This window comes from Mus musculus, chromosome 2, assembly GCF_000001635.26.
Source record: "Mus musculus strain C57BL/6J chromosome 2, GRCm38.p6 C57BL/6J".
Taxonomy (NCBI): Eukaryota; Metazoa; Chordata; class Mammalia; order Rodentia; family Muridae; genus Mus; species Mus musculus.
Window position 1 is genome coordinate 66,327,979 of NC_000068.7, and position 13,432 is coordinate 66,341,410.

General features: G+C 39.3%; 1 protein-coding gene across 6 annotated transcripts in view; it reads right to left on the reverse strand.

Annotated features, from left to right (window-relative positions):
- Positions 1-13,432, reverse strand: part of Scn1a (sodium channel, voltage-gated, type I, alpha) — a 170,057-nt gene that overhangs the window by 57,198 nt on the left and 99,427 nt on the right. For all 6 annotated transcript variants that reach the window (XR_001781558.2, XR_001781559.2, XM_006499027.4 and 3 more), the window contains exons 3-9: positions 9,900-10,018; positions 7,462-7,551; positions 6,230-6,358; positions 4,229-4,320; positions 3,261-3,530; positions 1,053-1,116; positions 427-568 (exon numbers count right to left, since the gene is read on the reverse strand). Coding sequence is in view for 4 of the 6 variants with exons in the window: in XM_006499027.4 (XP_006499090.1) it covers positions 427-568; positions 1,053-1,116; positions 3,261-3,530; positions 4,229-4,320; positions 6,230-6,358; positions 7,462-7,551; positions 9,900-10,018 (906 nt within the window). In the remaining 2 variants the exon portion in view is untranslated. The remainder of the gene's footprint in view (positions 1-426; positions 569-1,052; positions 1,117-3,260; positions 3,531-4,228; positions 4,321-6,229; positions 6,359-7,461; positions 7,552-9,899; positions 10,019-13,432) is intronic.

Sequence of the window (13,432 nt, forward strand, 5' to 3'; positions counted from 1 at the left end):
TTCTTTAACCTCTATCTCTTCTTTCTTCTTTAAGATAAGCATTCATAGTCATAATAAGGGATTCTTGGATTCACCAGGAATAACAGTTGATAGAAAGCAATGGGGACCACCATGAAAAAGCTGAGCCTTTCATGGAAATTAAAGAGACCAATGGAAAAGGTAATACTTGAGCAGAGGACAGGGCAGAGGGAAGACTTGGCTTTTGCTTAGGAGAAATTGTATCTAAGAGGAATGAGAAATAGAATTCAAGGCATGGAGAAACAGAACAGAATTACTCTCCTTGGCGTTACTCCATTTAATGCGTATTGTAATCAATGGGTTAGAGGAGTCCGAGTCATTCTTTCTCTACTGTATCATGCTGCGGGTTGTGTTTCATGACTCAGTTTGTGTTCTTACACGCTTTTACTTAAATTTTCAGATTCTCACCAGTTGGTATAGATTTTCCCAGAAGTCCTGAGTCATCAGTCGAAACAGGGACAAAAATGCCCAACTGAAGGTATCAAAGCTTGTGTAACCATAATTAGGGTTTCTACCAGCTTTTACACACATATATCCTTCTGGACATTGGCTGCAAATGGGGAAAAAGAAAGTATGACAAGACATTCTGCTGTCTTCTTACTCTGGTAGAAGCCTACACTTACAAAATAATCTAGTCACTACTTAAAGGACACAGGCGTGTGGAATCCGAATTGCTGATACATTTCCCACCTTTGACTCCATAGTATCTATCTTATTAGCTGCAAGGTATTGATATTGCTTAGTAACCTTTTCCCCTCACTGTGAAGTCTCCAAAGGTGATTCATAGCTTTATACGTACACCAAGAAAATAGCATTACAGATCAAAGTGTTGCTTCTTGCTTTACAGATGAAACTTTAATATTTAGATAATTTCTTGTTTTATTTATATCATAGTTACTGACAATTAGTATGCATAAAGTTAGTTGCTGTTATCAGTCAATTTCTAGAGCCAAAGATACACACAGACACATCCATATACAAACATATGTATGGGGACATACTACACATACATCTCACACGCGTGATCAGCTTACCCTGCATCAGAGCTATTTCCACACAGCAGTGCATCTAAAACACCCTCCAGGAAATAATGATATCCTGTTTGAAAAAAAGAGAAAGCCACATGATACACACTTGCATTGTGAAACACATTAAAAGAAGAGTAGGAAAGTCAGGTCTTACTTTTTGGTTCACTAAGTGAGTTTACAAGTATCTTATCATCCACTTAAACACATGAGTTTTTTCCTTTTCTTCCTTCAAATTCTGTTATTAAATTAAAGGTATCGATAATCAACTGTACGAGGTTTTTTTCTTTTCATTATTAGTGGAATGTTAGTGACAACCATGGGTACTTAGGGAACATTTATGAAAAGGTATCAGTATTTTCTACTACTTTTGTAAAATAAAGAAAAAGTTCATCATCCAAAGAAGATGACAATGATGGGTATCTCAAAAATAACTACATATTTCAAAAGAAAAAAATGATATATTTTCTTGTTCTATTTTCATATTTTCAATCCCTGTTAAAACTTTCAAATTAATTATAACTTACATTTTTCAGTTCGTAGTATATATGTCAATTGACACAAATTGTATCAACTATCTGAATATTTTAATGAAATGAAATATTTTAGAATTGAATATAAAACAAATAATATTTCTTACAAATTAATGAAAAATGTAGAACATCTTAAATATTAAAGTTAAAACAATTAGAGTAGGCGAACATCAAATCTTATCAGTTCTCCCTAGTTCTCAAGAGTTCACATCTTTCATTACTAGAGGAGCCATGTCTGCAAGACTTTCCTTGGCCATCCATTTCCTTTCCATCAAAGATTGACAAGGAAGAAACAACCTCAGGTTGTGTCCAGTAGGTTGTATGCTCACACAGTATCCTCAGAAAAACCATTATCCCATTGCAACTACTCATTCAAAAAGTATTAGCGCCGGGCGTGGTGGCGCACACCTTTAATCCCAGCACTCGGGAGGCAGAGGCAGGCGGATTTCTGAGTTCGAGGCCAGCCTGGTCTACAAAGTGAGTTCCAGGACAGCCAGGGCTATACAGAGAAACCCTGTCTCGAAAAACCAAAAAAAAAAAAAAAAAAAAAAAAAAAAAAAAAAAGAAAAAAAAGTATTAGCAGTATTAGAAATAAAGCGACGTTCATTATCCCCCTATAACTTAGTTGGGATTTTGTATCCTTTCAAGAAGTGAAATGAGTAGATAGGAACAACAGAAAAAAGAGAATGGAAACAGGCCACCTCAGGAGGTAGGAGGTGGGGTGACCCTCTAGAATGTACCAGAGACCAGGAAGGTGAGAGACGCTCAGGGGGAGGGACCTTAGGTGAAATGCCCAACCGTGGGTAGAAGGAACTTGTAGAGCCCACCTCCAGTAGAAAGACAGGACATCAAGTGGAGGGATGGGGTTGCCATCCCAAAGTCAAAAACTCTGACCCAGAATTGTTCCTGTCTAAAAGAACTGCAGGAACTAAAATGGAGAAGAGACTGAGGGAAAGGACGTCCAGTGCCAGCCTAATTAGGGATCCAGCCCAAGGGGAGACTCCAAGGCCTGATACTATTACTGATGATATGGTGTGCTTATGGACAGGAGCCTAGCATGGCTGCAATCTGAGAGCCCCAACAAGCAGCTGAAAGAGTCAGATGCAGATACACCCAACCAATGGACAGAAGCCAGGAACTCCTGCAGTTGAATTAGGGAAAGGCTGGAAGAAGCTGAGGAGGATGACCACCCCATAGGAAGACCAGCAGTCTCAACTAACCTGGATCCCCGAGACCTCTCAGACACTGAGCCACCAACCAGGCAGCATGTACCAGCTGATATGAGGCCCCTGACACATATACAGCAGAAGACTGCCAGGTCTGGGTTCAGTCAGAGAAGATAAACTTAACCCTTGAGAGACTTGAGATCCCAGGGAGTGGGGAGGTTTGGTGGGGTGGGGTGTGGGCGGGGTGTAGGGACATCCTCTTGGAAATGGGGTAGGAGGGAGGAGGTATGGGATGAGGACTAGTCAGAGGGCAGACTGGAAGTGGGATAATGACTGAAAGATTAAAGTAAAGAAAGATTAAAGAATAATAAAAGAAATAAGGTGTGTAAATATTTTCAAAATTTACATCAGATAATTTTCTAAGTGACTACAACATCCTTGTGATCATGTTTAGTCTGTGACTAGACAGGAAGCAGGCAGACTATGAAAGGATAAGTACACATATTGATGGTTCTTACTTGAGTCTTGAATGTATGATTTCCAGTCAAACTCGAACACGGTTTCATTTACAAGTGTGCCATTGTAATCCATAGTTATATTCTTCTCTATGCTATGTTCCTCAAGGGAAGCGTTGGTGGGAGGCCACTGTACACATTTATTCCTCAGGTTGCCCATGAAGAGCTGCAACCCGATGAGTGCGAACACACTGAGACAGAACACAGTGAGTATCATGACGTCAGACAGCTTCTTCACCGACTGGATCAGGGCCCCCACGATGGTCTTCAGGCCTGAGAGAAAGAAGTGTATCAAGCATCTGAAATATTAAATAAGTCCTTCACACAAGTCTCTCGGAGACACTAAATAAACGTGTAAGTCCCAAAATGTGGCCCATGGCAGGGACATTGTCCTATAAAAAGTTCGAGAGTGTAGCTTCATTTAAGAACATAGCATTCATGCTGTTGTAGGTTATTCTTTAAGTCTTATAATTGGTCTTTTGTTAGCAAAGAATGGGATTGTTTTTGCATAGGCATCAATGGGTATAATGAATAAAAATGAAAAATTTATACATATAATAGGGAACAAATTCTTTATAACATTGACATTACAAAAATACTTTTTTTTTCTCGAGACAGGGTTTCTCTGTGTAGCCCTGGCTGTCTTGAAACTCACTCTGTAGACCAGGCTGGCCTCGAACTCAGAAATCCGCCTGCCTCTGCCTCCCAAGTGCTGGAATTAAAGGTGTATACCACCACTGTCCGGCACAAAAATACATTATATAGTAAAAGTTGGTTGGGTTGAATATCAGAGTGTCCACAAATTAAACACAAAGGTTGATAAAACCTCCAGAGAGAGTAATCTTATAGGAAGTACTCAGTCTTATGATTCTCAGCTTTCTGTAATGATGAATGGCAAGCAAGGAGGCTCAGTTGAAAAAGTCTCAGAGTTAACTCACTGATTAACCTACATGCTTTCATATAGCTCTCACCTGGAATGACTGAAATAGTTTTCAATGCTCGAAGAACTCTGAATGTTCTCAATGCTGAGACATTGCCCAGGTCCACAAACTCCGTCACATATCTGTAATGAGGAGTTCACACACAGACACAATAACAGGAAGCAAAGAAAGTTTTGTAGGTACAATTACCTTATGCTTTATAGTAATTGCTTCTAATTAGAAATGTGGGAATGGTCTTTAGACTCAATCCTCTAAATGTGTGAATAGCTAAAAATTACCTAGGTATACAAACTTTGTTACTTACCTGTAAATGATTTAAGATTGAAAAGACACTAGCATTTATCTGATATTTTATGAAGATCTTTGCTGCTTTTAAATAGTGTAAGTTGCAAATTAAAATTTAGACTTCATCAATGTAGTCTTATTTTTCATGATAAATACCACAACTAAATGTAAATTTCATAAAATATACAATCTTGATGCCATTTGGTAGGCAAGGTAGAAACACTATATGTGAATTGGGAAAATTAACTAAATTAATTAGTTAACTGGAACCAAATCCACAGGCTAGGGTTTCAGCTAGAAAAGAAATGATATAGGAAATCATCCAACAGAACTATCGATTATAAAAGATTGCCTCTTGCCCCACTATTCAAGACTCGCATTTCCTAAAATAACGTTTGAATAGAAGTTGAACAAATAAATTAACAATAGCATCTTACATGGCCCAAGGCCACTCTGTCATCACTTCTATTTTAGTCTCAAGAGTGAGAAGTCTCAAATACTGTCCTGAAAGTTGTGGCTGAAACGCATGGGAACCTTTCATATTCCAATCAGACATAAAGTTATACAGTTAAGGTCAGACATCCAGGATTTGCACTTTGGAGCCGATCAGTACCATCTCCTGTCCTGTGTATCCCTTCACTCCTGCTGATGCCCAGAAAGTCAGCTACCCAGATGGGATAAGTGGTATTAATCCACTGTCCTCCATACCTACTTTTGACTATTCTTGAATAGCTACCTATTATTCTCATCTCTTCCTGGTGTGGAGGGGCGTGATTTATCACTAGCAAAAGGGAGAAGACAGGAAAGTAGGGACTGAATATACAACTCAGTGTATATTGAAAAGCTTTGTGTTGAGTAAAATAAAGAAGAGCCTAAAAACAAGAGAGGGAGGGAGGGAGGGAGGGAGAGGGAGGGAGGGAGGGAGGGAGGGAGGGAGGGAGGGAGGGAGAGAGAGAGAGAGAGAGAGCGAGAGAGAGAGAGAGAGAGAGAGAGAGAGAGAGAGAGAGAGAGAGAGAGAGAGAGAGAGAGAGGAATACAAATTGAATCAGAAGGGAAATAGAGGCAAGGTATGTCTGCTCAAGAAATAACCATTTATTTGATTTATGATGTATCAAATGTCTTTTTCACCTTAGGATCTTATTTCCAGCATGGCTACAATCTTTCTACTATTCTATAAAGGTAACAAAAGAAGCCACGGGGTGAGGCACAACAGGACTATCAGTGAAAAGTTCAGTGCAAGTTTGTGGGACCAGTGCAAATTTTGCTGTGTGAACTTTCAAAACCATCCTCCAGCTCAGGAGATAAATAAGTTATGCTTCAGTATTACAAGTATTTGTGTGAGGAGACCAGAATATACAATATTTTCTTTCTTTTTGGGGGGTAGGGGGTGAGACAGGATTTCTCTCTATAGCCCTGGCTGTCCTGGAACTCACTCTGTAAAGCAGGCTGACCTTGAACTTAGAAATTCACCTGCCTCTGTCTCCTGAGTGCTGGGATTAAAGGTGTTCGCCACACCTGCCTGGCTACAAAATTTTCTGATGTTTTAAGTGTTATTAAAATTGCTATTACTATTCTCATGGAGCAGTGGAATGGGTTTACCCTTTTGAGGTAAATGTTAAGACACGGAGTTCAGGTGCCCAAATCATGCCAGGATGTTTTACCACTCGAGCATGTTGTTTAAAAACCTGAGCATAGACAGCAAACCAAACTGTATTCTCTCAGGTTTCCAAAAGAGAAGGCACTTACGCGAATGTAATGACAGTGAAGTCCAGCCAGTTCCATGGGTCGCGAAGGAAAGTAAAATCTTCTAAACAGAAGCCCCTTGCAATAATTTTTATTAGTGATTCAAAAGTATATATTCCTGTGAAGGTGTACCTAGAAACAAGTAGCCAAATCAATTAAGGACTTTGTAATTTCATTCAGAGTACATCAGCTTCTTAGCATGTTGTCCTCGGAAAACATGGATACCAACAAAGGAAACATGTGAGTTTGAATAGTTTCAGAATCCATCACATACATAGTTTCTTATGGTTTTTTTTTTGTTTGTTTGTTTTGTTTTGTTTTTTTCCCAGAATCTGACCTTCCATTTAGAAGCACTAGAAGAAGAGGCTTTGGGAAACACTGTGGGGGGTGAAAGGTCAGAAACCAGAGAGTTCTAGGTGTCAGAACATGGGCAGGCACGAAAGCTGCGATTGAAACATCCAGAGCTCCAGTTACATAACTGCCTCTCCTTCTACTGGGGCATCAAGAGCTGGCCAGTGTCATTAGTAATGCTTCCAGCCCTTGAGAATGCTTCCTGAATTTCCACTGTAGACATTTTAGCCTTCCATAAACTGAATTTCCAAGTTTTATAATCCTGAAACTTTAGTTAAGTTCTTGATGATCATACTTAAAATAGATATAAACCTGGATAAATCCCAGTGATCAAGAGACTCAATATGGTTCTTTATTATTATTAGATATTTACTTTATTTACATTTCAAATGTTGTCCACTTTCCTGCTTTCCCCTCTGAAAATCCCCTATCCCCTCCCCTCTCCCCCTGCTCACCAACCCAGCCACACCCTCTTTCTTGCCCTGGCATTCCCCTACACTGTGGTTCTTAATGTAGCATTTACAGCTTAATCATTTTGATTCTTAATTAGCCCAATTAATGTGGAGGTTATCTGGAATAAAAAGTCCAGCATATATTGTCTATATTTCTGTAGTTACTTCCATCAATTTTCTTTTCAAATACTGGATCCTGAAAGAAAACCCTTGAGTTTTCTAGTAGACTTTGTATCAATTATATGAGTAAAGAGAAATCCTAGATCTGACACCAGCAAGCCTGGGACCCAATGACTGCTGTCTTATTTTAAAGCTGCATCTATAAATGGCTTTATCACACATGTTCTCCAGTTTAATTTAAAGGCTACATTGAGAAATAGTTTCAAAAATCTCAAATATATGTACAGGAACAAACATTTAAAATAAACTTACTCCACATTCTTTGTCCAGTCGGGAGGGTTACTCATTGTCATAAATACACAGTTTGTCAAAATAGTGCACATGATTAACATGCTGAATAATGTAGGTTAGTGTTAAGGAACATACAAAAGAAAGTTCATGCATTGTATTAAAAAAAACCAAAGTAACACTGAAAAACCCAGACCTCAGTTCAACAGGACTCATGGGTAAACATGTGCACAAATACTACCTAATCTCCTTACATTTCACTCAAATTTCATATGATGCTAAATATGCATCATAGTGTGACCTCCACAATTTCAGAGTAAATGAGAGTATGGAAGGACATAAGAATACAAGTTGCTATTGCGGTTGTTTTTATACCAGCATGATTACCTTCCAAGGTGCTTTTTCTAAGCGGGAAGTGGAGGTGGTTGGGGGGGTGGTGGATGCATTTCTCTCTTTTAAAATGTATTTAAATTTTATTTGCAACATTGTTGAGCAGAAAGCATGGATGTGAATTAATTGCACAATTAGAATAGTAAATTTTCGAGGAAGGTGCATTTCTGCAATACCGAGATCTCGTCGTTAATGGATAGAATTTTGACGTCACGGTCAAAGCAGAGCGTGGTGCAGAGTGCTAAGTAGCCGTGTTTTGAGTGAGTTTATGTAAGCACAACAGCATGAGAAGATGGAAGGGGAGATGTGTGAAGGTCAGGGCTCATCGCCACTGGGATGTAATTGAAATTCCACAGTGACACCTGTTCTTGGGCCAATCGGTCACTTATCCTTTCTGTGCCTTCAACCACCCTCTGGCTCCACCTACATTCAACACCCGGATGTTAAGCTGGACAGACTTTGTTATTGGTCGCGTAGATTAAAGTAATCAGTGAGTATGAAATGCTCGGAAGCAATGCCGCTGGAGAAATGTGTACGCACTGAGTGGTAGGTCAGAGAAGAACAGGTAATAGGGCCATTGAAAGTGGCTGTAAAAAGTGTTTTAGAAATGCCAGAAATAACCGCTACGTCCTGGAGAAAACAGATGATCCGCAGGATCTTAAAATATGTGTTTTCTGTCTTAGTAGCAGGTATTCTTTCTACTACACTCGACTAACCACACAAAACATTTCCATTAGGTGTAGGGAAAGATTTCATCAAATGACCACATGATGGCACTAGAAATGCAAACTAAGATGGAAAAGCTTTTGAGTGAGCATAGGCACTTTTTATAAGGTACATCTTTAGTGTTCGATGATAGACTATTAATAGGACTAACGATTTACTTGTGATCAACTGGACTCAAAAAGAAGGGCCTTTATTTTTTGTTGTTGCTTTTATTGTTTTTGTTAGTTATTATTTTACTTTCTTGTTTTGTTTTGTATCTCCTTTTGTTGGTGTAGTGCTGTTTTTTTGTTTGTTTGTTTTATTTTTTTTAAATGAACGTTTCTTCTTTAGTCATTGTTTTTTGTAGTGCCAGGGAACAAATCAAACCCAGAGCCTTGTGTTTGGACAACTCTTTAGATTTTAGAATTTGTGATTTTAAAAAAAATCTTGCTAGTATGACCTTATGATACTTACAATAGTATTTTTATACTAATTGTGACCAAGGCCACCAAAAGAGACTCAGTCATAAATGAAGGTTTTTCACTGATCAATATCCACGCCGGAACTGAGTTGCAGAAACCTTTAAACCCAAAGGCGACCACAGAGGCAAACTCCCTTCAACCTTTTAGAACAGTTTTAGCTTCTTTCCTGAATCTGCACTAAAGAGACAATGCTATACAACAGACCCATATATTCTGTGGCTTAAATCTGATATTCAGCCAACTTCATAAAACTGATCAGAAAAGTTGACTAACTAGCTAAGCCTGAAGTGTCTTGAGATTCTTATAAGCTTACATGATCCCCCCAAAGGTCTTTAAAATGGCATACATCATATCTGTGTCTAATCTGTATTTTACTTTGAAAATAGTTTTTTTGTGTGTGATTAATTTTACTGAAAATTTTATGCAACTCTGTACAAAGATGTTGACAAGAAACATGGCGATCTTGCACAAAACTTAGGGGATTCAATACATATATGAAAGCTAGTGTTAGTTGTCAATCTGACAGAATCTAGAATACTCTAACAGACGGGCCTCATTGCATGTCTCTGGGGAATTATTGTGACTGCTTTGTTAATTCAGACGGAAAGACCCATCTACTGTGGCTGGCACCGTTCCCTGGCTGGGATCCTGGAATGTAGACTAGGGTTCAGGGCTGAAGGGGTGCCTTAATGGTAGGGTGTTTCCCTGACATTTCTGAGGCCCCGGGTTCAATTCTCAGCACTACAAAAACAAAAAGAGATTTCCTTGACCAACAAAAGATATTAGATGAAAGCTATAGAGTATATGCACATTTTTTTAACTTAATAATACATAGAAGACACAATGAATACAAACAGTTAACACCAACCACTTGCAAAAGGATATGAGTGTACCAAAATCTTAATAGCTATTTTCCTAAGAGGATTGAAGGGTGTTAAAATGTACAGGGCGGAGGTGGCACTGAACCGGAAGATGGCCTTCCCTTTATTCAATACTATAAAAGTCTGTAAAATAGGAATAAACACATAAGTATAAAACAGACTTCCTATTTTCCAATAGGGTTGCAGTGAATAATTCCAATTCAGATGCCCAGGACAATCACTTTTGATATGTACCATGAGTACAGCTCTCTCTGGTCACTTATGTCCCAGAGATGAACTTACAGTGGCTCTTACCTTCCACCAACCACTTACCTGAGTTTGTGCATCAGCCACGAGAATGTCCTCATTTCCTTAATATTTTAAGTGTCTTACTTAAGCCAAAGTTTGAAATGGGGACACATTTCATTTTCATCCTAACATTCACAAGAATTCCTTCTCATAATGATTTGTTTGCCTAGATGAAGTATCAGGAAAATGAATCCTGCAGGATGCAAAATCATTCAACAGAACCGAATGTTTTAAAAATAAATATTCCTTCACTACCCGTGCTTATAAAATAAACATCATCGCTCCGCTGGTAATAGAGAACAAAAGCAGCTTCCATCTAGCCCGCACCTATTGGATGGATACTATCCAGTCATTGATTTCTGCAGGACAGGCTCCCTGGAGAGTATCTTGTTGACCAGGAGTGCTAAATTCTGTATTGGGATTCCTGAGGTAGCTGACACTTGGTTTCTAATCCCAATTGACTCTCCCCTGTGTGGAGGAAAAGCTCAAGGTCCCTGGAGAACTCAGGACCCATAAATATGAAGAGCATCTACGACAAGAGTCAGACTTACTACACAGCAAAGATCAGTGTGCAGAGGGAAAAGACTCACCATGCAATGGAGCAACACGGCTTAGTCTGACACAGTCTTCTAAGTCATTTACTGATACTCAGCCTAGGCCGAGATGGATGAAGCTGACATCTCTGTGAATAACACACTAAATAGAGAGAATGCTAAGGTTTGAGTTTATTTTTTTTTTAGTGACTCTATTCTAATTCCTAAGTATGGGGAATGCAATTAAGGCCTCCTGCATGCTAAGCAAGTGTTTTACCATAGGGTCATGTTCCCAGCTCAGGGTGTGTGTGCACATGCGTGTATAATCTATAACCAACCCAGAGTGTTATACAAGGGATCCACCACCGAATGCTGTCCCCAGCACAGCTTTTAATATGTTTATGCATCTATTCCTTAAAACTCCCATGTTTTAGCCTTTTGATGCATAGCTCTATGGACCCTGCTATGATTAGCACACTCTATAACGTGCCGTTTGTTTTCTCCTGAGCATTTTTTGATAGCATTTCTTCTTCACATTTAAACTTTAGGTCACTAACATGTTTTCATTTTATTTTTCACTTTGACCTTGAGATTTTCAAATGGAGCAATCCTTGAACACAGAGTTTCTGTTTGAAAATAGCCCTTTCTCTCTGGGATTCAAACAGAAAAGCTCTAAATGTACTATGAAAATATCCCCTAAGTAGTGGGGATCTGTTAGTTTTCTCAGCTGTGACACACACACACACACACACACACACACAGACAAAATCCAACTACTGAGAGTAAAACCTGTGTTTAGAAAGTTGTAATGCAATTTTGAGTCTGTTGAAAATGATGATAAAATAAAACAAGAGACTGTAGGCTGGGCTATCCCATTTCATTTCAGTTACTTAGCAATTAATGTCACTGTGTCATAGATAAACAGAGACCACATCACCTGGGTGGGAAAAGTGCTGCTTCTCTAAGCCTGACCTTTGACCACATGTCATCTAATCATCACTGAATGGGTGCATCCAGCACAAGGGAGACGACCTTAAGATGTCTGTGAGGGAGGAACGCACTCCAGTGGCAATCGCTTGTGGTTGGTACATAGTTCCCGTTATTCTCTCTGATTCATTCAATATTTTTGTCCCTAAACGACCTTGTGAAAGCATCATAAAACATGAATGGACTTGGGTAAGGGAAATATCCTTGCCTTAAGGAATGTGAGCATCCAAGGACACAGAACGAGCAAAGCTTAGGACCAATGATTTTTTTCAAAGTTCTTGCCTGTACCTCCTTATCCAGAAACACAGCCAGTCAAATGTGATAGAAATATTGGGGGCTAGAGTAGGAACTGTAGTTAAAAAAATTGTAACTAGAAAGAATATATACTCTTCACCTAAGAATCTAATTTCATATATTACTATAGACCGATTTTGAAATGACTATGGTGATAGAGATGACAAACGAGTTTCAGGGTTACTGTAGCATCTTTTACAGGCTGGAGGATGAGTCTTGGGAGGGTCAGTAGTAGTTCAGTGGGCAGGGAAATTCCCAGGCTCATCCCATTGAAACTGGCTATACTCAGAATCGCAATGACACAGGTTCCTTGGCAACCTTCTGTTTACATGATGAGTAAAGGAAGCTGTAGTGGTTTGAATGAGAATAGCCCCAGTAGGCATGTGTATTTCAATATGTGGGCCTCGGATGTCAAAACTGTTTGGGAAGGACTTTGTTGGAGGTCATGTGTTAACAGATGTAGGTTTTGAGGTTCCAAAAGTCCAAACCAACCTCAGTTTGTGTTCTCTCTGTCTGTCTCTGTCTCTGTCTGACTCTGTCTCTGTCTCTGTCTCTGTCTCTGTCTCTCTCTCTCTCTGTCTCTCTCTGTCTCTCTCTCTCTCTCTCTGTGTGTGTGTGTGTGTGTGTGTGTGTGTGTGTGTGTGTGTGTGTCTTATTCATGGATACAGTACAAGCTCTCAGCCACTGTTCCAGCACCATGCTGGCCTGCCTGCCTGACTGCTGTCATACTTTCCCCCATGATGGTCATGGACTCATGCGAACCCCTACAATAAATGCTTTCCTTTTCAGGTTTCCTTAGTCATGGAGTTTTGTTATGGCAGTAGCAAAGTCACCACTACAGGAACACTTGACAGAAAATAGAAAAGAGAAAAGAGGAAGCAGGGACAAAACAGGAATTATTAGTGAGGCCAAAGCTGAGACTCTGAAACTTAGCAAGAGAGAACCAGGAGGGAACTTTAGGCACTGGAACTCAGCAAAGCAGTGTTGGTAATAGCTCGGCAACCCCAGTCCTGATTAATAATTGAAAATTTGGACGACCAGTGGTTGAACACCTTGACATAATTCTTAAATTTTCAAAGGTTTCTGTCCTTTATGATATATTTGATACATCTATTTATTAAATGCAAATAATTTGTAAAAACATGTTGCATAAAGAACTTCATGTGCAATGTAGGTGGGTTGAAACAGGAGACTGATGAGCTTTGACTGCACAGCATGCTTTCTGTACTTTAATTTTTCATAAGATTTCTTCCCACCCCTGCCAAGGACTGTAACAATAGTGCCAGCCTTGCAGAACCACTTTCATTGTTTCTTACCCAATGATAGATATATTCCTTTTGGATTGAAACATACATGCAAATGCGAGCTTCCTACACATCACTCTGAAGTGTTTATGGGTTTAGCTTCAATAGCTTTGCAATAGAGACAGTATTCA